This window comes from Oenanthe melanoleuca, chromosome 1 (assembly GCF_029582105.1).
Source record: "Oenanthe melanoleuca isolate GR-GAL-2019-014 chromosome 1, OMel1.0, whole genome shotgun sequence".
In the NCBI taxonomy this organism is placed as follows: Eukaryota; Metazoa; Chordata; class Aves; order Passeriformes; family Muscicapidae; genus Oenanthe; species Oenanthe melanoleuca.
This window is the reverse complement of record NC_079333.1, coordinates 17,955,550-17,980,573: the sequence shown is the minus strand read 5'-3', so window position 1 is coordinate 17,980,573 and position 25,024 is coordinate 17,955,550. Positions and strand designations below refer to the sequence as shown.

At 37.8% G+C, this 25,024-nt stretch overlaps 1 protein-coding gene across 1 annotated transcript in view; it reads left to right on the top strand.

Annotated features, from left to right (window-relative positions):
- Positions 1–20,731, top strand: part of ALCAM (activated leukocyte cell adhesion molecule) — a 113,556-nt gene extending 92,825 nt beyond the window's left edge. The window contains exons 8-16 of the mRNA XM_056497397.1: positions 579–708; positions 6,114–6,226; positions 7,093–7,228; positions 7,304–7,437; positions 8,961–9,093; positions 9,688–9,726; positions 10,063–10,180; positions 16,714–16,828; positions 18,394–20,731. Of these exons, the coding sequence (XP_056353372.1) occupies positions 579–708; positions 6,114–6,226; positions 7,093–7,228; positions 7,304–7,437; positions 8,961–9,093; positions 9,688–9,726; positions 10,063–10,180; positions 16,714–16,801 (891 nt within the window). The 3' untranslated portion in view covers positions 16,802–16,828; positions 18,394–20,731. The remainder of the gene's footprint in view (positions 1–578; positions 709–6,113; positions 6,227–7,092; positions 7,229–7,303; positions 7,438–8,960; positions 9,094–9,687; positions 9,727–10,062; positions 10,181–16,713; positions 16,829–18,393) is intronic.
- Positions 20,732–25,024: the final 4,293 nt, after the last annotated feature.

Genomic DNA, 25,024 nt, shown 5'->3' with positions numbered 1-25,024 from the left:
ATCTCTCCCTGGATTCAGAGATAGGAATTAGGGTGTCATTCTATGCTTGTTTCAAAGCTGATAGAAGTCAGTAATCAGGGGGAAACTGAGGAATTGACAGCCATAAAGCAACATTTGATGGCTAATTCAAAACACCAGTGTGCTTGTGCTGTTCAAAAATGTGCAGTGCAGCACAGTGATTCAGTTCAGTGCAATTCAGTTTGGGATTTGTCCTAAACTGAATCTATCAGAATCAGATTTAGAAATGTAATTTGTTTTGTTGTTTTGATTTCTGCAATATTTATTAGCAGACTGTTTTTTTTCTGCTAAATTTTCAAATTTTGTATTTTAACATCCTCTTAAAATGAGTTAGTCATTCAATTAAAAGAGTAAGTTCTTGATTGGGGTTGTTTTTTAAAATTATGTTATCATGCAGGAAGTAAATGTTAGTCTAACTAATAGGTAATTACACTTCAGTGATGCAGTGTCTATATGTACTTTGGAGTATTTCACCATCCCTATAATTTAAAAAATCCCCAACAAAAATTAGTGTGTTTAGCAGGCCCATGTACAGTAAATATCTTGTTTTCCACCCACAGGGAGAAACAGAAGGTATAAGAAGCTCAGATACTTACATAATGACAGATGTGAGACGAAATGCAACAGGAGAGTACAAGTGCTCTCTGACTGACAAAAGCATGATGGACTCGACCACCATCACTGTGCACTGTAAGTCATTGCATTTTGCACTGCTGGCCAGGATACAAACTGATCTTGGACCTGCTGGGCTGGTTTCTCTGCTTTGTGTTTGCAGCTTAGTGCAGTTACCTACAGCTGAAACGTTGGTTTGAAGGAGTGTCTGGTCATTTCTACTTATTCTGTTGTATTTCTGTTTGAAAATCTTGACTTTCTCAATTCATTGCCTAGAGAGTTTCACTTCATGTAGCTTTGGATAGTACATGGCTCTATTACATTCACATATGGCAAGAATTTTGTTATTTTATCTTTTTGTGAGCGTGAATAGGGCAAATTATTCTCTTCCATCTGTGCCTTAGAATGTACACAAACATGGAAGCTGATCCATAGGGATATCACTGAAGGTCATTCTTCATAGTCAAGTTCCCATTCCCTCAATGAGGTTAGAAAGGAAACTTAGGAAATCATTATGTTTATGTAGAAAAAGATGTTTTTTTTTACTTTTCCCAGGACTGTGAGAGCTACAGAGCTCAGTAAATTTTCTTTAGCTGGATATTATTTAGTCACACTATCAACCACACTTCAAAAGCAGCCATTGAACTGGTTGAGCCATTGAAGCAAGAGTTGCTTTTCATCTCTTTATGCAGAAGACAAGAGCAGGAACTCTTTCAAACTCTGCTGTACTTTTACAGGTTGTGAAATGAGACTCAAGGCAGGGGTAGTAGTTTTCCCCTAAAAACATTGATGGTCTGTAGTCTTCACAGTATCACCAATAGTTGACAGGTTCAGAGGGACCTGAAGGATAATGGAATCTAAAGGCTTCCACTGTAGTTATACTTTACATGAAAACAACCTTCATGTTTCTATACTTGGTTTTACTTTCTCTTTTCTTGGAAGAGGTACAATAACATGCATAATATACCTGTACATGATTAATTACACTGTTATATTTAATGAATCTTTTACCTTTAATAAGATCATCTGTTGTTGCCCTGCCCAGCCATTCTGTTTGCCAAGAGCTGGGCATATAAAACCTGAAAATACCCTGTGCTACTGCCTCTGAACTGCTGGATAGCAAAGTAGCTTTGCTTTGGTGTAACTGACCCTTTAATTTTTCTCCAAGTGGATTGCATGTCTACTTGTGCTTTCATAAATAATTACTCTAAAAAATGGCTTCCTCAGCTCCAAGCTATTTTCAACAAGCCAGTTTTCCTGTCTCTTCTATTTTGTCTGCACATTCAAAGAGCTTTACTATGCCAGAGAAACTTGTAATTTCTAGACATGAGTCTTTTTACTGCTGGCAGTAATGCAGCTACTCAGAGCTGCACTCCAGTACTGCTTTACTTTACTCAGGGTTCATTTTGTTTTGGTTTGGTTTTTTTTCCAAAACACCTCTATCTGCAGATAAAGCCTTTTTTAAAAAAATGAAGTACAGTGGCCTGGAATAATTCTGTAATTCCTGAATGTCTAGACCATGCCCTATCATTAAGGTACTTCATTGTCTTGTCTTGTGTGGCCTGAAGCATTTCTGCAGCATGTAGTTTGTCCTTCAGATAATACTTGGTAATGCCTATCAAATCCTACTTTTTCTCCCTCTTTTGCTTTATTGTTCACCTTTTATATGGATGAATATTCTTCTCTGTGCTGTTACACTAAAAATACCCTTAATTGGGAGTCAGGGATTTTCATTTCTTCACACCCAAACTCAGCATTTTAGATTTTTTATTTTCTTTTTAAAAAACCCAACTACAAACACAAAAAAAGCAGGTAATATAATAATATTAATTTAAATCTGGGAAACTATTTATAGTAATTTTTTAAATTTCAGCTGTGGTGCTTTTTCCCAAACCAATTTTATTGATCATTATAATGACACTGATTTCTTTCTGTGTCTAGGTAGGGAAAGCTTCTTGCTGGTATGAAAAAACATTATCATGCCATAATCCTCAAATATTTTCTGTAGGGAATACCAAGCTCCATTTTTCCAAGTTGCTTGTAAATTATGAGAATTACAGAAAGCTGAAAATTGACATTAAAGCATCTGAGTTATCCATAATGCTTAGGGAAATTATTTATGAAGGAAATGGAGGAGGGATGAAAGATTCCCTGCCTTATCCATGGAACATATAGAACAAGTTGTACAACCTGAGCTCTTGCCTCCAGGTCCCAGTTCAAAGTCCAGCAGAGCTGAGTGGTTGGCATGATTTGTCCCTCTACAAAGGGAGCAGCAGGACAGGATTGATGTTGTGGGTTTGGGGTTTTTTACACCAGGCTGTAAATTCTCTGCCAGCTCTGTTCCTTCAGTGAGTTTGCCCAGGGTCAGATAAGAAAAACTGGCAGGGAGGGGAGCAGGGTAAAAGCTGTTTACAGCCACTTACAGAGATGTAGGAGCACCCTGAGTGAGGCAAGGAAAGCACCCAGCAGCAGAGGACAGGTATATCTTCCCTCAGCTATAAAAAGCAACTCTTTCAACCCACAGTGCCCTTTCATTATCTGTTGCTATGAGGATTTGAGCATCTTGGTCTAGTGTTGGTGTTCCTACCCATGGCAAGGAGTTTGGAAGTAGATGATCTTTCAGGTCTCTTCCAGCCCAGACATTCTATGATTCTGTAATTGTTTCTGCACATAAAATCTAGTGTGGAGTAAGTAGGTCTGTGGAACTTCCTCTTTATGATGCTTTCCTTTCTGCTAAAATGTGTTCTACAAACCATCCCATAAATTAAAGGTCTTAGGAGTATAGCATTTGTATTTCTCTGTAGATGTAGATATTTTTATAGCCTTGTCTTGACTTTTCTCATCTTTCAGTAAAGTCATTGAAAATACAGGGGAAATCACCTTTTGAATGTTGCATGGAAAAAATCTATTCTCAAGATACTAGGAGAAGTTTCCAGTTGTCTGCTGCTTCATTTATGAAGTTCAGACAACAAACAGGTGCCTGTATATTTTTCCCAAGTGTAACTCAGTATCCCATCAGAGGGCTCCTTTAAATGCTGGGAGTCTGTCCTAGATGTGCCACAGCATCCAAAGTGAAATGTGTGCTCCAGTCTTGCCCACATTAATTCCATACCTCCCTCACATGATGTGTGATACGTGCAGAATGCACTGTTTGTCTCTTCCCTGCCCTACTTGGTATGCAAAGACAGCACTGAAATCAATGCAAGACTTCAAATGAGACCACATTAAGAGCTAGCATCTATTGAAAATGGTGCCTGATGAGGAGCTTGTTTCTGAAGAACATTTCAAAGCCAAATGTGAAATGTACAGAAAATTCACACAGGAAAGTTTTTGTTTCAATGGAGACAAAAAATTAATTTTGACAGTCTTCTATATGCAAGAAATGCTTTCTCCTCAAACTTCTGAACTAAAGAGAGATTATTTACTAAGTACAGAGGTAAAGGTAACGTCACATTTCTTTGTGGACCCTGCAGATAAACTGGCAGAAAATTAAACTAAATCAAGTGGCTCATGTAGAGCTCCTCGAGGGGATCCTGTGTTAAACATAACTTAATTCTGTCTTGCCTCATAAGCCATACAAATACTGCTCTGAGTTATGTAGCTTATATCATACTGAACTGCTACAGCAACCAAAACCATGGTGTGGGAAGGACTGTAGTCCCAGTTACAGCACACAAAGGGGCCAGAGAGCACAGACTGCCCTGGAGGAAGGCTGGGCTGAAGGATTGCTCTGGGCTCAGTGTCAGTCTTGCCTGAGATGAAGGCAAAAACTTCTCTGAATTTCTTTTTCCTATGGCAAATGTGAGAGGAATGCCTTCTGAATGGTCTTTGGTGACCTCTTGGGTTTGAGGTGCTGTCTTGCTTCAAAGAACAAAAGGTTTAAGTATGTGTAGAAGGAAATTCTTGAGGGGAAAAGAAATCTTAGCTTTTTCTTCAACCACCCCTCTGCCCTGGTAGAATATATTTAAGGGTAACACAAATCAATAAGAAGCACAACTCATGCACTATCCAAATCTATATACTGCTCACTGGAAGAGTCTTGGTTTTTTTTTTTTGTTTTTTTTTTTTTTTTAATCTTCTTCTGGAAGCCACAGGAGAATAGCTGGGCTCCATTTACTGGTTTCAGGAGGGAGGATGGGAAATCCCCATAGGAATACAGAAACAAGATGCCATTTTATCTCATCAAGATTTTTTACTCATTCACAGATGAAAGTACAGTTCTTGTGACCTGTCAGAAAATACATTGGGCTTGTAACATGGATAATAGTGCTGCAGACCAGTAGTACAGGCTGAACTCTAGTTGTTCCCTGAAGTTCTACCTTTAATTACAATGGTGTTCCCAGGGCAACCATTGAATGAAGCCAGTAGTGAAGTTCAGTTTTGTTAAGGAAAACTCACTTCCCTCTACTGTGGCTTTTGTCTCAAGCTTTTTTTAAGCTCTGCTTAAAAGCCAGAATGATGTTTTGCAGTCCTTTTCCAGCAAGTTTGAGATTTCATTTGAGATGAAGTCCTTTTGACTGTATGTGTTTCTGTGTGCACACATCTGTGATAGTCATTCAACCAGGCAACTTGGCTTACAAGCAAGGCACTGTCAGAGGGGAAGCAAAACAGAGATTGGCAAACTCTGTTTTTCTTCCACTGTAGGATTAAAATTTCTAAAAATGACCAGCCCACCACATCTTTATACTAAGAAAAGTCAGAGCAGTGTTTCCTGACATCTCTGTTAGTGGCTTTTACCCTGTCTGGTGTCAAACACAGCTGTCACTGACTGCAGTTTCCCTGGAGCTTAAATATGTCATGCAGAGCTTGGACTCTTTTTTGAGGTACACGAAAGTGGTGTTTTAAGTTACAAATGAGAGCAAATAAAGGGCTTCATGGGCACTTCCCCAGCCCTGTAATTTAGACTTCTCACCCCTTCAGTCAGTATCATGTCTCATACATCCTCTTTGACCTTCTTCATCCCCTTCAGATTCTGGTTTTATCACACAATAGAAAGATACCCCTTGACCTGCCTTTTCCCTCCACAATTACTTGTTAGAATAACCTGTCCCCACCTGCTCTAGTCCTCCCCTGAAGATGCATTTCTGCCTGGCCCATGGTAAGCTACCCTCACTGCATTCTGTGCTTCCCTTTCCAAGATGCACATTCTGTTATGTGAAGTACTTCTGCAGCTTCTTGTGCCTACTCTGTCATTCTTTCAGCAGAACAAGGTGAAAAAAAATGTATCCATTTGTCTAGTGATTAGTGAGGTTTTGCTTTTCCTTTTTAGCCTATAATTACAGCAAAAATGTGAATGTTCTGCAATGCCTGTTTTAGATAATTCTCTCATCTCCCTTCCTTGTAAAATTGACTTAGATTTTATTGAAGAAACGAAATCTTGAATTTAATGAGTGCAATTAGTCACATTTTCTTTTCTTGGTAAGCCTCTGAAATGGGCCAGGCTTTCTGAGATTAACTTTTTACAAATGTTCTTTCTATCCCAGATTTGGATTTGCAGCTTACTCCTAGCGGAGAAGTCACAAAACAGATTGGAGAGAACTTGCCTGTGTCATGCACGATTTCTTCTAGTAGAAATGCAACTGTGTTTTGGATAAAGGTCAGCAATTCATCTATTTCATACTTCATCTGAGTGTTCATGTCTGAGTTTTACTGCTGCTACTTCAGTGTTTTGGAAGGAAGGAAGGAAGGAAGGAAGTTGCTCATTGGGCTTTTTAAAGAATATTGTTAAAATGGTTCTTACGCATGTGGTTAAAATGAGATGTACTCACATGGATGACTGGAAATCAGTTACTGTAATTATCAGCTCAGCTCCCAAATGGAGAGAATTAAGGCATATTGTAACACAAATACAACTTCTTTTGAAATGGTCTATACAAGGCCCTTTGAGAATAAGGTTCTTCTAAGAAAAAAAGCCCATTTGGAGTAATTTTGGTGCTTTTTGTCAGAGGTGTGCTTGGTGTTGGTTCTAATAACCATAACAAAAGGGCAAGGGTTGAATGGTTAGATGGTGAAAAATGTAGCTGCTGAAGAAGGTGGCTTTATACAAAACCTGTAGTGCTGGAAACTTACAGTAATGATGCCTGATGGTTGTTTATGAGCATATGTTGTTCCCATAAGCCTGGCCTAGAGAATAGTTACTTCTGTCTCAAACATTTTATCACTTGTGGTCTTGGCCAACCTACTAGAAAAACTTAGAGCTGATAACTGATCTCATCTATGCTCTTGATTTAAAAACAAAATTGTTCAAGAAGAAAACAGATGGCTTCTATAAATCTCCAGTAGTTTCCATAGTTTGCATATTCAAATGTATTCCTCATTATTAATGAGGAAACAGCTTAAAAAAGTGAGGGTCAAATTTTCCAAAGCATGTGAAAACTTCTGCTGATAGTAGTCCCATTTGTCATTAAGGGGTTAATGTACTGTGAGTCCATCTCTGTCATTTCTAACTCCTGACTTTTTCAGGACAATACCAGAATGCAAACAAGTCCATCATTTTCAAGCCTTCAGTATCAAGATGCTGGAAACTATGTCTGTGAAACCACTCTACAGGAGGTCGAAGGACTGAGGAAAAGACAAACACTTAAACTTATTGTGGAAGGTAGGCAAGCAGATGGTTATGATTATTAATTGTTCTTTTAAAATAAAATGGTTAACTGCAGTATTGTTCTTGTAGGAAAACCTCAAATCAGAATGACCAAGAAAACCAACACAAACAAAATGTCTAAAACAATTATCTGCCATGTGGAAGGTTTCCCCAAACCAGCAGTGCAGTGGACGGTTACAGGCAGTGGAAGCATCGTAAATAAAGCAAGTATCTTTCTTATTTCTTTATTCACCAAAAACTAGTGTGTAGGAAGTACAAATTAAAATCAAGAAACATTTTTTGAGATAGTGAGATTGAAGAAAAGTCGTTTTCATTTATCTAAGAGAAGGTTAAGTGGTACATGGTACTTACATGGGCGACTTTTTTATGATAAAGCCTTTTTGAATAGAACAGGCAAAGGAGAATCCACTGGGTACAAGCTGAGGCTGGAAGGAAAAAGAAAAGGTTACAAATGAAATATGCATTTTTTAAATGAAGGTACTTAGTTCATTTTATCTGGGTAATGTGCTGATTTTGCCATTGCATAAGGAATTTGCAAATAATGATGGAATTGTAGAACTTACATTAGAAAGCAAATGGGTACTTGATGTAGGCATTAACTGAGTGAAATGTAATGAAATTTGGTATGTGTATATCAGAAGTTACATTCAGTATAGGTCCTTATGAGCTTTACAGCTTTTATCCTAATATTTATAGTTGTTTTTGTATGGGTATACCTGTTGTTTCTCCCTGGAAACAGAATGATTATGCACTCATCCTGAGGGATAAATAAGAACTAATATATACCAGGAAAAATACCTGGAAAATATGCAAACTGAAGTGTTTCTATATGGATTACCAAATCCCAAGCAAAGCATTGGCACATTTCTCCTTAGCAGGAAAAATAAATGAGACCTCTCTGCACTCAGTGGCTGGAAGTGCAATGTGTAGTGCTCCTGTAGATTCCATTTCATTTCATTAGGTTTTGCTTTAAGCTTGCAGCAATTATGTGTAGCTGACAAAATTTGTCTGCTTACATGTAGGTATAGGACAAGAATTGTCTTGAAGCTATAGAAATGATTGAAAATAATTTTCTCTGGGTGTTGCATTAATCCAACAATGATGTATAGCAAATTTAAGGAACATATCAGTATTAGAGTACAGATACTGTAGGTGCTACTAGATACACATAGCTTGGCAAAATAATGCTTAGTGTGGACAAAGCTTGGAAAGCTGGAAACTGGAAAATTTGGAACAATTCTTCTCCTTATAATGACATAAAGGAAAAACATGATGCAAAAAATTATACCTTAGAGGTCTGAAATTTCTTTATGGATTTTTTTTTTTAATACTTGAATTAAAAGCAAATACAGAATGTTGTTAACTTTTTCAGAAAAAAAAACTTTTATATCATTGGTCTTACAGTACACACTACACTATCTATTACTGGATATTTTGGCTTTTTCTTTCAAATATTCACATTATCATTTAATAAATAATAAATAATAAATAATAAATAATAAATAATAAATAATAATAAATAATAAATAATAAATAATAAATAATAAAAATAATATAAATAATAATAAATATATATTATATATATTATATAACAATAAAACAATGTGGTTGAAATCTTAACTGAAAGTTATTTCCCTCTGAACATTTTCAATGTGTAATACAAGTGATGCATGTATTGTTCTTTGTGTTTTTAAAGGATACTAACCTTCATTTTTCACCTTTTCAGACAGAGGAGACAAAATATGTTAATGGGAAATTTTCCAGTAAAATTGTAATTGCTCCTGAGGAAAATGTAACTTTAACTTGCATTGCAGAAAATGAGCTAGAAAGGACTGTGACCTCCATGAACGTCTCTGCTAGTGAGTGTCCTCTAAAGATAATTTCCTTAAAGTTACAGTTTCTCATAAAGTACCCATACATCATGCTCAAATGAAGAGTAGGATTGCATAGTAATGTTGATACTAAGATATTTAACCTTTTTGTTTTAAGTCAAGCAATTGTAAATCCACTCTGGATCAGTAGTACATAAAATGTATTGATAGCTTTCAGCAATAAGTCAATCTTCATTACTTTCTTGGCTAGCTACTTCTATTTACAAAAGTAAACAACAGTACAACATAATAGTACAAAATACTGCAAAGTAATTTCATTTACAATTCAGAGATCTTCACTTGCAAGACAAAATCTTTATTTATTGTAAAATAACAATATCTCTTAGTCCAGTTTATTATTACTGGTATGACTTGACTCACAACAGAAATCAGCCATAATGAGCTTTAATCATATGTCATGATGAAAGGTAAAGATGAGACTTAAAGACTGTTTAAAGATGAGATTAAATATCTTGTTTGGCAAAGACTGTTCCAGTTTCTGTCATTGCTGTAAATAGATAATTGAAGATGATGTTCAGATCTATGTTGTATTTAATTTCATTTTAACATTTTTCATTTCAGTAAGTATTCCAGAATATGATGAGCCAGAGGATAGAAGTGGTAAGTATGTTTTCCTCTCTCTGTAACCCTTACTTTTGATTGTCTCAGCTCAACTCTTTAGTTCACTGCCCAAGTCCCTGAGACTCCCTTAAGGCTGGACTTGATTCAAAATAGTTGGTGCCATAATTGACTAAGATATGATTATCTTGAAGCTTAAAAATGCATTTAAAGAACAATGCCTACTTTTTTTTTTTTTTCTTTTTTTTTTCTTTTTTTTTTTTTTTTCTTTTCTTTTCCTGATCCCTTTCTTTTGTTTCTGGGGAAAATTCTTTAGAAATGTTGTAATGCTTTTACTTTATCATAGGTCATCTCATTAACTTTTCTTCTTTGCTTCAGATGACAATAGTGAAAAGGTTAATGACCAGGCAAAGCTCATAGTGGGAATTGTGGTTGGTCTTCTGCTGGTTGCTCTGATTGCAGGTGTTGTCTACTGGCTCTATGTGAAGAAATCAAAGTAAGAATTTTTTGAAAACTTTATACTAAGCTGGAAAAAATATGTATGTTTACCTGTTTCCCTTCCTCTACAGCATTCCAATTTTCTGGAGTGGGGAAAAGCTGTTACAATAGATGCACTTGATAGCAAAAGGAAACTTGGTACCTCTGATTGACTTGTCCTAATGCTTAATGAGACTCATCTCCTGGAGGTGGGGTTCTAAGATTTTCACAGACCATAGTAGTAATGAGGTCCTGTTTCCTGACAGCCAAGTCTGTGCTGACTCTTGCATTTAAATACAGTGCTTAGTTGTGGAACTTGATGTGAGGAAGTCTGTGTGGCTGTACTGGTGCTAGAAACTGCCTTCATTTAGAAATTGGCTAGCTTGCTTCCTTCAAAAATGGAATAACATACAGAATAAGACTCAACCATCTCAGGGACAAGAGACATCCTTAATTGTTTCATTCACATGTACTTTGAGATTTCTGAAATAAAATTGGTAAAAACAGAGCTTCTGCTGCTGAAAAGTCTAGGAGCTCTCATCCCAATCCAGGTTTTAGCCATCATAGGCATGGCATAGAATTTTCTAGTGAGACCTGCCTGCTTTCTAGTTTCTTCCTTGTCACAGAGGCTCACTTCAGAAAATAACTGGGGGGGTGTCAAGAAGTGACCATGTTGCTCCATCCTCTAGAAGCTGGCTGTGCTGTGTGCCCCATTTGGTCTTAGCCCATGCCTTTGTCTGCAGGGCACTCAGAAGCAGGCTTGCTTTCTGACAGCTCTTACAGCTGCTTCTGAGCAGGGCAGGTTAAGTGGTTCAGCATAACATGCTCCAATCAGTACAGGTGCAAAAGCAGACTTAAAGTTCAATGGGTTTTAGTATGATCTTCCATTAAATTGAATCTAAAAGATATCAGTGAGGTTTTACTGTGAACAAATGTGTTTTCACTGATGTGAAAGTACAACAAGGAATTCTCCATCTGCTAAGAAATGCTCTATTTTTTTTGGATAATACATAAAGATTTTGGTTCAACCATAACTGATCAGGTTTTTGAAGTTTTTCAAATATAGAATTGTTATAAATTACCCATGCACAGAACCACACTCAGATACTACCGAGGTTTTTTTTTGGTTTTTTTCTAAAGCTCATGCTTTTTTTGGTAATAAATTAAAAGTAACAACATAGTGCTGTTCCTCCCACACTTTGGTACTGTTGCATAATGTCTAGGATAGCTTTGTCATTCCCTTTTGAATGTGTGAGTGCAGAGTCATGAAACAGTGGTACACTGCTTTGGGTTCCTTTGGATGAGGTGGTTTGAGTATAACAAGGGCAGAGAAGGTAAAATATCTCTTCTTAACCATTGAGTAGCATGGGGAGAGCTGAAAAGCATCATAGAATATAGCATGAGGTGAATTTATGAATTACAACAACTTTTTCTGCTTCAAAGATAGGAAATAGCATAATCCAGATGGACACCACTTCTTTTCCTCATGCTCAGCTTCACCTCCTAAAGCTTAGAGGAAAAATTAAAGCTAGAATTGATTAGACACCTTCCCTGGAAACAAAAATGCCTTTATAGTTATTAATAATCTCTGTATTTGACACATGGTTCTAAAGCCCTTAATTGATGTATCATCATTGACAATCTCCTGTTCTCTGTATGTTTTTAAATTGATGTGTTGTTATCCTCCCTGTTTTCTGCACACCATATTTGCAGGAGCAAGCAGACTGTCAGTACCTATTCTGACAAAGTTTTCATTATGAATCAGAGCCTAGAAATCAGACCTTGCAAAAAGCAAATTACACCTCTGAACACACCCCCCTCCCCAGTTCCATCCAGGCCAGCAGGTAGTAGTTATTTTTGGAAGCCACCCCTGACCAGTAACTCACCTAATCTCTATCCCCAAAGTGACGCCAAAGGAAAGTCTGAGAAGGCAGCAGCACAGAACTTTCCAAGTCTGCCGAGGCAAGAAAAACATTCCTTTTTTTTTTGTTATTGGTGTTGTGGTTTGTATAATCTTCTATTGTCTTGTCATCCACACTTAAGCAGGAATTTTATTTGTAGCCTTGGAATATATTCACAATAAATCACTTGTACAGTTACTCCCTGCCTCAGCTCCACTTGATGGAAAAGCTGATTATTGCCACATATTTTTTTCAGTGTGAATATTATCCCATAAATCATCTGTATTCCACATCCTGCAACCAGCCTCCTCTTGAATAAAGAGTTGAGGCTACCTACCCCAGCATGTCTTGTTTCTCCTTCATCTGAGCAGAAGGCCAGACACTTGTTCTCTGCAGATCTCTCCTTTTTCCAAAAAGGATGTTGTAAACTAATCTGCACTGAACAGAATATAACTCACCACTTCAGCATCTTTCTAAACTTTTTGTGTCAGGCCTCAGTTGAGAGATTACAGAACACCCATGTTAGAGAAATGCTTCATATATGAAATTTTCACCTTGCCAGAGACAGCTGAGGGTACAGCAGAAATTAAAGATTCAGAAAGGAAATAGTGCACTCAGCACTCTGTGCCCTGCTCTCTAGTCATGGAAGTTGCATGTAGTTGATCTTGGTGCCATTGTGTCCCTGCAGTTTGGAGGTGTCCAAATCTCAAGTCACATGAGGCTAGATCAAGGTTAAAGTGGTTCAGCATCCAGTGAAGGAAACTTCAGCTGGGCCAACTGAATCACAGCAGCAGTCTTAAAGTTGTTCACACTCAGAGCACATCAAACTCTTGAGATGTTTCTTAGGTCACAGTAATGTCAAAGGTTACTGGCATGTCTGAAACTGAACACTTAGAGCATAAAAATTCTGCTTTTCTGATTCTTTATAGCAAGCAAGCATATGAGTCTGATGTAGTGAGCCAAATACTATGTTCTCAACAACACTCAACATTTGTATTGATTTTCACTCTGCTCCCTTTCAGAGAAAAGACCAAACATCTCTGAAAGTGTCAGCTCATGGCACAAATCTAATATAGAAGTGACACAGATTAAAAATGGTCACCCATTTTTTGATGACTGGAATATTTTTACAATGTCTCTGTGTTTTTTCCTACTGATGGACATTTGAAAATAATTGGAGGAAGTGGAAGGCAAGATTGGAGTAAATAAGGAGGTTGCAGCTAGTCCAGATTGGGATGTATAAAACCATTAGCTCCTAAAAAATCATCTTCAACAGTGCAGTTGAATGTAGCTTTAATGAAATTCTCAGCTCTTACCTGTCATCATCACAAGTTTGGGTAATAAGGACAAGCAGCACTGCATATACTTCCTTCCTTAAATAGTGTTGAGGGCAGGGCCTATACTTGCAAGATTAAAAGAAATCAGAAATTAAAACCCTACAGGAATTTTTGTGTCATCTATATTTAGTCTGTACTTGTTATGAACAGTATCTGAACAAGATCCGTGAAAATAGTGGCCCCACAGCACACACAACTAAAAATCTCACTTTGGTACTACTTACAGAGAGATTTTGATTAGGATTCCCTGAAGATAATTATTTTCCTGAAGAGCAAGCATAGATAAATATTAAATATGAGTCATAATTTTAGCAAGAGTTCAGAATGATCCATGATTTACAAATTAAATTAAAAGGGGGAAAAAAAGAGTTAGGTGAGTAAACTCATTTACACAACCAACTTCTTCAGAACAACACCATTAAAGGTGTGGGGATTTTTTTGTGGAGCTGGGTTTAATGGTAGTGTGAGAGTGCTGCAGGTCTGGACAAAGTGGGATTTTCATTCAGACTCCATTGCCCAGCTACTCATATATTATGAGGAAGTTATCTTGAGTTGCACATGGAGCAAGCTGGCAGGAGTTAATGCACAAAAAAGTGAGGAACAGCTGTTGTTGAGTGTTAAGGAGCATTTGTCCTGTGCCTGAAATCACCTCAGAAGAGATGGAGCCCAGGTTCTGAGATGTTTCTGTCACAAACCCAGCCCTGCCTGTCGAGCCCTGGCATTGTTGCTGTGCCTCTGCTGTTGGCAGAACCTCACCTCTGTGCTAAGTAACTCCTGTGTCTCTTCATGACACTATTTAGACAGCACTAAAAAGGGCAGCAGCACTGTCTGTGCTGAGGTGGTGAATCTGCCTAGATAATGGTATTTGGGGAACAAAAAAGCCAGGTCAGCAGGAACACCAAACTCTTATAAATAAACAGCTGCATTTCACTCTCAGGCATTGAGAATCAAAATCCATGGGATTGTCAGACATGAAAAACTGCTGCTGCTCTCATTTCAAGCAAGTGGTTTGTAACATCCTCCAAAAGAGCTCTGGAGCACCTGCCTCTTTCAAAGTTAGTGTTGCCTTTTAAGTCTCCCATTTGTGCCCAGTGTGGCTTTAGGAAAATGAAGGTGACATTTAGTTTGAATGTAGAACTAAAATAGATTACTTTAAAAATCAAAACCTGATCACATTGCAGAATCTCCTGACTTTAGTCATTGAATACTTTTAACCTAATCAAAGACCAGACAGTTTCCTCTGCTGTTAAGTGGCAGGTCATATGAGATTCAGTCTCATTTGGGCAGTGAAAAACTGGTGATAAGAGGCCAAAAAAAAAAAAAAAAATTATCCCAGTGAGCCATGCCAGTAGTCTATCCAGTCTCCAAGAGCAGACATTAGTAGTTATTTGAGGAGAGATGTACATGATACTGCTTTCTCACATCTACCTCACTTCAGCTCAGGTAATTGCCCAAGTCCAGATTCTTTCAGCTTTTTATCTCTTCCCCTATTGTCTCCAATTTTGTGAGACTTATTTATGGAAAAGACTCATTAGCCACATGACAAGCTAAATTATGTGCTCAACCTAAACCCTACATGTTTTAAATTTAAATTATCAACTTTCTTCAATTTTCAAGGGATATTTTTGAGGGGCTGTTTCTTTTTTGTTAGGATTAAAGAGATTTGTGAAAGGTTATTTAGCTCACAGGTCAGTCTCTATCAAAGCATTGAATTTTCTTCTTCATTGCATTTCACATCCTTTCCTTTTATTCATGTCACGTGTTTCAGGTTTTGAATACCAGAAAAAAATAGAGATTGTTACTGCACAATAGATATTTACCACTGTAGAACAAGTTACTTTGTAATACTATCTCAGCACTTTTAAAATTAAATTTGCCTGTAATAAAGAGGAGCTCAGATCTTTGCAGCAAATGGGTTTTCAGCATGATACCTTCCTGTCAAGTCACACAAATATAACAGAGCACCCTAAACCAATAGCAAAAGGTAAATGCAGCTTTAAAACGTTAAAACTTATGGTCTTTCAGGAAATAACCTCCTCTAAAACCAAAACGATTTTAGAGTGGGATTTGGGATGCAGAATTCCATGTTCCACCCGCACTGCAGCTCAAGCTGGAGGAGAGCAACATTTCAGCAGCACTCCAGAGCTGGGCAGGGCTTGGGTGCATTTGCACTGCCTCAGGAGCCCTTCAGAGACAAGGCTGAGCTTTCCTGCCCCTCAGCTGTGCTGCAGGGTGCCCAGCCCAGGGCAGCCCAGCATGCTCACGTGGAGGATGCGCACAGGAACGCCCCAGCATCCCTGCCTGGTGCCAGCTGCCGTGCCACACAGTGTCACCTGTGTCTGCTCTGCACTTTGCCATCAGCCTCACTCCAGGTCCTTACCCTGGAGCAAGGGTGGGCACATCCCTATGCCACAGCAGACTGCGCTTTTCTGTGGGGGACACAAATGATCTGTAGAGAAAGCGCGGACACGATAATCTGCTTTGACACAAGGGATTTGCTTCATCCCACTCAAACTCATTTGCCCATTTACATTTTAAAAATTGGGGCCTTCAAAATGTTATCACAGCACTGCAGGAATCTTTCACCTTGGCAGGCAGTGAGGCTTCTCACAGATTAAGTGAATGGCATAGTGGCTTTATTGTGCTAAGCTAAACTAAGCACTTAACTCATTAATTCATCACCACTACTTGCATTAAGGAAGATCTGCTATTTCAAATGAGGCATACCTCTTTTTTCCTCCCCACTTCAAACATTTACACAATCTCATCTTTACCCAAAGCTTGTCAGTCATAGCTAACACAGACCTTCAAGCCAGAGTGAGATTTTTTTCAGTGTTGCCAGAATTTTCATGAATTTCTTCACGTTTAAAGAGCCTCCATTTGGCACAGGCTCTGAAAGTAATTTACTTCAAGTACACTAAAGATTGCTGTGTTGATCAAGATATCTTAGCCACCCTTGTAACATTTTAGTATGCCTTGAAGCAGACCCATGTTTATTGAAACAAGCTGCACAATTACTTTGTCAAGAAACATGGATCTCCACAACTGGTTTAAGTTTACCAAATGCTAGCTCAGAATAGTTGAGAATTCCTCAAGAGGCAGATCAAACACACAGAGCCCTGCTGCAATACTTCCTGTGGTGCTCACAGGTGGTGTCACTGGCCTATTTACACACATATGCAAACCTGGTGCTCTGCTCAGAACAGAACTGTCAAAATTTTCTGTTCACTGTGAGGGGAGGAGGCAGTGTCATTAATATGAGTGTGGAAAAAAATGCTGTAGACATGCAAAAATGACCTTCCTTTACATTATAGGACAGCATCAAAACATGTAGACAAAGATCTTGGAAATATAGAAGAAAACAAAAAACTAGAGGAAAACAATCATAAATCTGAAACTTAAGAGAAAATGTGTCAGTCATCATTCCAGGTAAGTGTTTCATATAACAGCATTTAAATCTCTTTGTCCAGCATTTCTATCTGCTGATCAAAACTATAGCTTGGTCTGGTGCTCACCTTCCAGAGGCAAGGCAGTGGTGCAGTTTTAGGACAAACACACTCAAGTTTTTGGCCAGTTAAGAATTCAGAGCTGCATATGCAAATATAAAAAGAAGCCTGACATTCAGATGGAACTTAATACTTGGCTTTGTTTTAATGCATGTGTTTGAGGAAATGAAAGTACAAATTTGTATAATGTGCATGTATGTGTTTATATTAAGAGTATGTTTAGGTAGAGTTCAGAAGGTATCAAGTTATGACTTGAAATGTTTACAGGAACTTCTTCCCTTACTGAAAGCAAATCCTTGGTCACTTTTTTCATCATTAATGCAAAGGTCGTGAAACTTCCTTCCCTCAGAACAAAACAATTCTCTTAGTCTAGATTTCACACACCTGTACTGTGATCAGTTTTATCCTGGAAAGAGACACTGTGTATTACACTAGTAACAGGTCTGAAAGTTTCTCCTGCTGGGATCTGTATGAAGTAAACTGTTTACAAATGATCTGGCAGATGCAGAAGTTCTGCTGGGAGCTACAGGAGCACAGCAGAGCACCAAGAGCACCACCCTGTGCTCACACAGATATACACTGCTGCACCTCTCCTCCTGGTACCCAAAGGAGGGGCTTAGACCATTTTTCTGGCCTGTTTGGGTCGTCTAAAATTAACACTGTGACAACATAAGAGTCTGGAAACCACCTAACCATAGAGAGCTTTGTTGAGTTGGTCATCAGCTATTCTTAAAAATGAAAGTATTACATGTTCAGGGGTGCTTGCTTTGTAAGCTCCTCCACAGGAAAGCTGTAGACAGCCCTGATTTTCAGTGATCTGAAGTAAATAGCACTGGATACCTTCTCGAGGTAGCAGGGATTTAAAGCATGAGGAATTATGTGGAATTATAATATTTGATATTTAAATAACAAGGTTTCTTATTTAAATGAATGCAACTGTCAATAATTTCAGTATGTCAGTATTGTCTGAAATTTTCAAACACAAGCCACAAGTTTTGCATTAAATATTTAGAATACATTGGATAATATAGAGCAATTATGTAGTGTATAAAGAGATGCAGCATTGCTGTAGGCACTTTAACAGCAATATCACTGTTTTACTAGTCTGGAAAACGAAATTGGGAATACCAAAATTATGTCCTAGGAAGGATTTAAAGGTGGAAAACAAGTCAATTTGGATTTTGAAAAAGTTGCAGCGTAAACACATTGTGTGCCTTTGGTGCAGTATTTTACTCTGTATTCCTTGAGATCAGCAGATTTGCAAAAAATGAACATAAATCCATTACTTACCAGATAAACTGACTGGATTTGCTGGGAACAATATTGCAACAGTGATTCTTGCCATGAAAGAAAGCGTTGACATCACTGAGCTGCAAAAAAAAAATACTGATGTTGATGTAACTGTTTATTAAAAGCTTAGATACTGGGTAGTTATAATGGTTAACATATTTTAAAATATTTAACTGGCTTTATCTTTCCTATTTTCAGAGAATACATATAGACCAATTGAAGCATGAACGTGGATTGTATTTAAACATATACAAAGAAGTGACAGCTATTCATGGTTCAAGTATTAAGCAGATCATACTACCAGGTTTTCAAAGGATTTTAGACACAATTATCTCAAGCTAAAAAAAACCCCACAAACTAATTTTGGCAACAGCCATGGTAATAGGTCACCATGTTGTGTTCTGTTTGAAATATTTTTTTGTAAATGTCTGCACTGAAGATTTCTTTTTGTTTGCCTTTATGTAAATTTTTTACGTAGCTATTTTTATACACTGTAAGGCTTTGTTCTGGGAGTTGCTGTTAATCTGATGTATAGTGTAATGGTTTTATTTCAATTGTTTTTATGACACCCTTTGAGCAGGTACATGTCTGATTCTGGTTGTTATCAGTGAAGCCTCTGCTTTGTAGCAAGTACCTAGAGTGTAAGATTGTCTTAAAGGAATATGTCAAACTTCTTTTTCATTCTTTGAAATCATGGTAAAGCAGAAGGGTGACAGCTGTGACAAGAATGAACTAAAATTGTTAATGAATGTGAACATTTAAAAAAAAAAAACATGCAAAGCTAAACAAGCTGGAAAGGGAATAAAGAGTTTCCCTGAAGAAGTCTAGGTATTGAGTAAGGAACACTATGAAAAATTCCTAGCCTACAGACAGATGGTGGCTAAAAAATCCTTTACTTCTAGAGCAAGACACACATCTTATTGATGGTTATCAGTCGTCTTTCATGTTAGCATTAGGATAAGGAACTGGAATTCTGGATTAATTTTGATTCCTTTATGTTATTCGCTGCCTTAAAGTACTGTACCTTTTCTTCTTTTCAGAGAGATACCAGTCAGAATTGGAAACTTTTTTAAAAAGTGGTCATATCAAAGCTGCATTTTTTTTCCCACAAAAATAGAATATATATATATATATTTTTTGTGTGTTTTTGTTAACTATGCTACAGATATTGAATGCACCTTGAGATAATTTTAGTGTTTTTAACTGGTACCTAATTTATCAAACAGTACATATAATTGTAACAATGAAATGTCTATGTATCTTTAGTTACATTCAAGTTTGTAACTTTATAAACATGTTTTTTGCTTGAGGGAATTTTTAGAATGGTACTTGATAAGAAAAGGTTTTAAGGTGAATGGCCAATAGAAAGTTGTACTTAAGGGAGATAAGTTTCATCTTACCTGGAAAGTTAGTTTCTGGAAGAAGGTGACAGGCAGCTTTGATGGAGAGGAGCAGTAGAAGTAAGCAGAACATCAGGTTTCCATTTACAAATATCCAGGGAAAAAGTAAGTTTTTATAGACTGGTAGGCAAAAATAAATAAATAAATAAAAGAAAAAGATGGACGTTAGGAAATGTATTTTGCCACTTTTGCATTATTTAGGGGGCAGAAAACACTGTTACTTGTAAATTTGTAAAATGTTAAATGTCTGGGCAGTAGTGACTGATGTCTTAATAAAAGCTTCCTGTAGTGCATTGGCATGGATTAAATACATAAGATGTCCTATAAACTCTATGCTGTATAAAATATTAGAGGGAAATCCTGTTATATGCCTCTAAACTTTAATTTGTTACTGTTTTATTTGGCAAAAAAAGAAAAAAAATTATAATCTTGGTCAATATTTAAACCAAAGTAAAATGGGGGAAAAACCAAAGTAATTTGTTTTGCATGGCTAAGCCATTCTGTTATCTCTGTAAATATTGTGATTTTTTTCTTTTTAGAATTTTGTTAAAAAAATTCTAAAATTTTTAAACACCTGTTTTTTCCAAAATAAAACGTGAACACACAAAAAAGTTACTTTATATATAAATATATCTTTTTTTTTCTTTTGGTGCAAGAACACTGCCAAGCGATACACATTTTTTTTAACAAAAAAACAAATTCAGTGGACATGACTCTGAACGGGAAAAGTTCTACCAGAGTCCTGTGAAGGAGTGTGCATCTATCACCTCTCTGTGTTTATAACACTACAAAACATTCTTAAATACAGAGAGGATTCTTCCAAAGATAGGGAAAAACTCTGAAGGGAAAGCATAGGGAAGGGCTGAAAATTTTCATACCACTGTCAGGGGAATATAGGGCAAATGAGAAGAAAAAAACAAGTCCTTCAACTGTCACAGCTACAGAAAAAGGAACACAAACAACTCCTTGCCTTTTGGGATTCTGCTTGATCTCCTATGCACTTTAAATCGTCAGTCCAAGGAGCTGGGTTTTCACTGCTCCAACTTCACTATAGGCAAGTTTCAAGAACCAAGAGTGCAAAAGAATTAATGTTTCTATCCATGCCTAAACAACAATAAAACTGAAGTATGTCTTCACTGGCTTGTGTGAAATCTCAGTTTGCAAGAACCCGAGGGAAGGCGCTCACCCAGAGCTGCTGCTGCTCCTGAGCTCCTGCAAATACACCCCCAGAAAGAGTGGCTGGCAGGAAGAGTCATGGGGTGATGGCTGTGGGTTTGTGCAGCTTCTCCTGCCCCACAGCACCTGGGGACCACAAGCACTTGCTCAGAGAAGAGCAGAATCTGGGCCACAAAGCCTTGCCAAAGTTGGTCATGCAGGTCTCTGCTTGTGACCTGGACAAATAATTACCCTAGCAATGAATTTGGGGGGGGATCCTGTTCAAATCTGACTGAGGACACCACAAGAGTTCAACCTCAGTGTACTACACACAGGAAGAAGAACATATCCCTGCTCACAAATGGTTTAAAAGCAAGACAGGAGGCACTAGAGGAGAGCCCTTTTTTCCTCTTGCTTTACAGTCAGGAAATAATGAAATTAGTGGTGTCTGTTCTTGGCTGTGCAGGAAACTGCCACTGAGCTTGGAGCAAACCATTGGGTTTCACTGCCTGCTGCAAAGGCAGCATCCTGAAAAAATACCCATGGGCTTCCCAAGCAGCTCTGGGAGCTCTCTGAAGCAATAATATCAAAGCTATAGCTGTGCTGCAGTGGGTATGGACCACAGAGACATGATAATGGTGTGGCCATGAGGCAATGCCTTCTGAAAAGAAAGGGAAAAAGTAGTACTTGGGGTCAACACTATAAAAGAAAAAGCATCAGGGACGTTTTGTACTGGTTCTGAGTGCTGCAGTGCAGCCTCTGCTTGAGGGCTTAACTGGTCAGAGCCCCAGCAAGGGACAGTGCTGACCTGGCTGCTGGCCAGGGAAACAAACCATCCACTCCTCCTTCCCTGGGCATTTTCCAGGCTTTGCCAGCATCAGCCCACATGGTTTAGGCAATGTGTTACACATTTTCCTGGACACAGAGTTTTCACCCTGTCATGTTTTGGAAAAAATGCACAAATAAGTAACTCTGAATTCTATATTGCTTATTACTTGAACATTATGAGATACTGATGTGAGTTTTAACCATATTGGTGCCAGCCCACAAAGACATACAAAGAATAAATCTAAATTTGTTGTCCTTTTTTTTTTAATGATAAATTTTGTCAGAGAACACCCGAGAGTCACCTAATAGCCTCAGCTGCTGGCTGTTGCAGTGAAATCTGATTTACTTGTAGTACCACATGTAGCTGGATACCTTCCTGTTGACTTCATATTTAGACAGCCATATGTCTGTAATTATCTCAGCTAAGATTAAGCAGTGACATATGAAATGAGATCATGACCTCCTGTGTCAACCACATCTGTGCAAATGTTTTCTGGGTTTCCTTTTGACAAGAATGCATCTGCATCCAGGTGTCTGTTTCCAGGAATTGCCCAATACAGCATTTTCAGGCAGATTTCTCCTCCAGGCAGAAGGGGCCAGAGGAACACAGGAGGTACATAACTTCCAGTTATGTGCTTCTAGCCCCTGAAGGGCTCCCAAGGTCTTCTGGAAAAGGATAACATCCTCAAGCTGGCATAATTCAGTGCAGAGCAAGGCAGGGAGGCTGCAAGCAAACCAAGCAGCCAACCCCCCCCCCCATACACCCCTTTCCTGTGTACACTTCATGTGCAATGCAGCTCACACATTCAGTAAAGATTTGCTGCATTTCAAGTTATTAGACAATCAGAAACTAAGCCTATTACTTATTACCAAATTATGTCAAAGCCAATTTCTAAAATAAGATGAACTCCCTCCACCCAGCCACTCACAAGTCTTAAAATGTCTTGTAATTCATGCATTTTTCTCATTTACATTCTAAATAGAGACATTTATTCTGCTAGTAGCAAGGCATTCACTTTGATGTAGTAATGAATTTCAGCTTGAAAAGATAGAGCCTGACAAATTATTAGGAAATTTTGGTTCTCAGTGAGAAAACAGTAATGTACCTCTGTCATCACTCACCCTCCCCCTGTTTTTCCCCAGATGTTTTGCCTCTTCTCATGCTCCACCTGGTGTCACAGCCAAGGCTTCTGTCAGAGCCTGTTCCCTGTGCTCATTGCCACATCTCCTGTTCAGTGCAGATTAATTCTCTGCTGCCCTCGCCATCAGCTCTTCATTTGCAGGACACCCAGTAAATACCAGCAATTGAACACAACTAGAGACATGAAATACACTGTGAAACAGGAAAAAAGGTAGAAACCTACCAATCCTGGGCTTCTCTGTGTTCACATCCATAGTTCTGGAGTCCCCTGGAGTTTCTCTATTTTGGGAAAATTGCACAAAAATCTAACCCACACTCCAGAGGCTCAACTGTAATACCATAACATATATCCATGCACACCATTGTGCCATTTTTGTCATCTAACACTTTTCCTGTCCCTCATAGCACTATAGGTAATGTTAAATAAATATAATTAAATACTGGGATGCCAGCACAAGTCCTAGCTTTAAGAACATGATCTTTTTTCCTATATTCAATCCACATAGTTGTGATGCAAGGATTTATTGAATGAGGCCCAGCCCTAGACCTGAGAGAGCAGAGGGAAGGAAGTAACATCCTATTGCTCTAAAAAGTAACAAATTAAATCATATTTAAATGTAGTGACTTCCACCCATTTAGTTTTTCTAGTAAAAAGGAATCAGTCTTTCAATACAAACCTGTGTTCAATTTCACTCAGATATTCTACAGTATAATAATAGAATAATTATAGACTGATATATAATATATAATTAATATAATTAATATTATATATTATATATTATATATTATATATTATATATTATATATTATATATTATATATTATATATTATATATTATATATTATATATTATATATTTATTATATATTATATAGTAATAGCTATATAATAAGCTATATAATGAAGCTTATATTAAGAGACCTACTACAAATCCAGAACAATGCTTCCCTTAGATCAAGCTCACATCATCCTAATCCATTCTGCCCCCTGCCCCTTGATAGTTAAGTGACTAAATAGGCATATCCATGATGTCTATTTTTTCTCTCCAGGGCTGGAAAGCAACTACAAATTCAGGTTGTTTTGTAAGTTCAATAATGTCTACACACCAGATCAGGAGTTTCGTTAATATCTGCATCTGTCACAAGAAGAGCAATTCTAGCATGGACAACAGAATACATTTAAAAGGAAGAACATATAATTGAATCTAAATTCAGGAAATGAAATAAATTAAAGACTCAAATAAAACCCTCATATAGACAAAATATTTTCACAAATTCAATTTTGTTCAAGTTGATATAAAAGCTTTCCCTGGTTTTATTACTCCAAATAAAGAAAGATAACACTCATTTCCATTAATTTAGGGAAGTAAACACACACAATAAACACAACTGGCCAAAGTAAGTGCACTTACTAAACTGAAAGAAACAGGATATGGAAATAGCTCCTACTTTCTGATAAAATTAAAGATTAATGCAAGATTAGCAGTGTGTGGAATTCTCAGGCTTTTGTCTCTTTTCTATTCTAATGGCAATATCTTTCTACCCCCACTCACTGTACTTGAAATAACCCCCTGTGCAGTGCAGTCCAGGTTTGCCATTTCTCTTCTGCACAGCACTGCATCCCAGAATTTCCTGATCCAAACCACATCAGGAGCTACGGTGGAAAAGCAGAATTTTTTCACTGAAATTTTTACACATACTTGAGGCAGGGATAAGAAGTACAAATTTGGCAACAAAAGCCATCAGCAGTCAGAAGCTCTTGAGAAAGTTGTATTGTGGACCAACTCCTCTCTGACTGAAAAATCAATTGTTTGGTCCTTCAAAAAGAGGTGTGGGAGAGAAGGGAAGAGTGAAACTGCCAGAAAATTGGAGAATAACTCACTAAAAGTTACCTTAAATGAAAGCTAAATACTTTCCCAGGTGCAAATCTTCCAAAAATAAAAAAGGCCAAAATAAAAGATCCGAGGTGGGAATGTTGCTGTGGTCAGCAGCATCCTCCAAGGATGCAGCCCTTAGACAGGAGCACTGCTCCATCCTGATGCTCTCTCTACTGCTCTCCTTAGTCAAACATTTGCTCTCTCCTCATTGTGTTTATGTTTCTCTGCACTTAAATGAGCTTAAAGGTGCTAACAGCTCCCACCAAGAAGGGATCTGGGCTCAAGGCAGCCAGAGCAATCCTTTACAAGCTGCTACTCTCAGTGGTCATTTTTAGCTCAAGCAGAGGAAGCCACCAAATCTCTCCATGTAGCTCCAGAGAGGGAGCAGCCTACAGTATCAGGCTGAGGTAAATTAGACAATTAACAAATC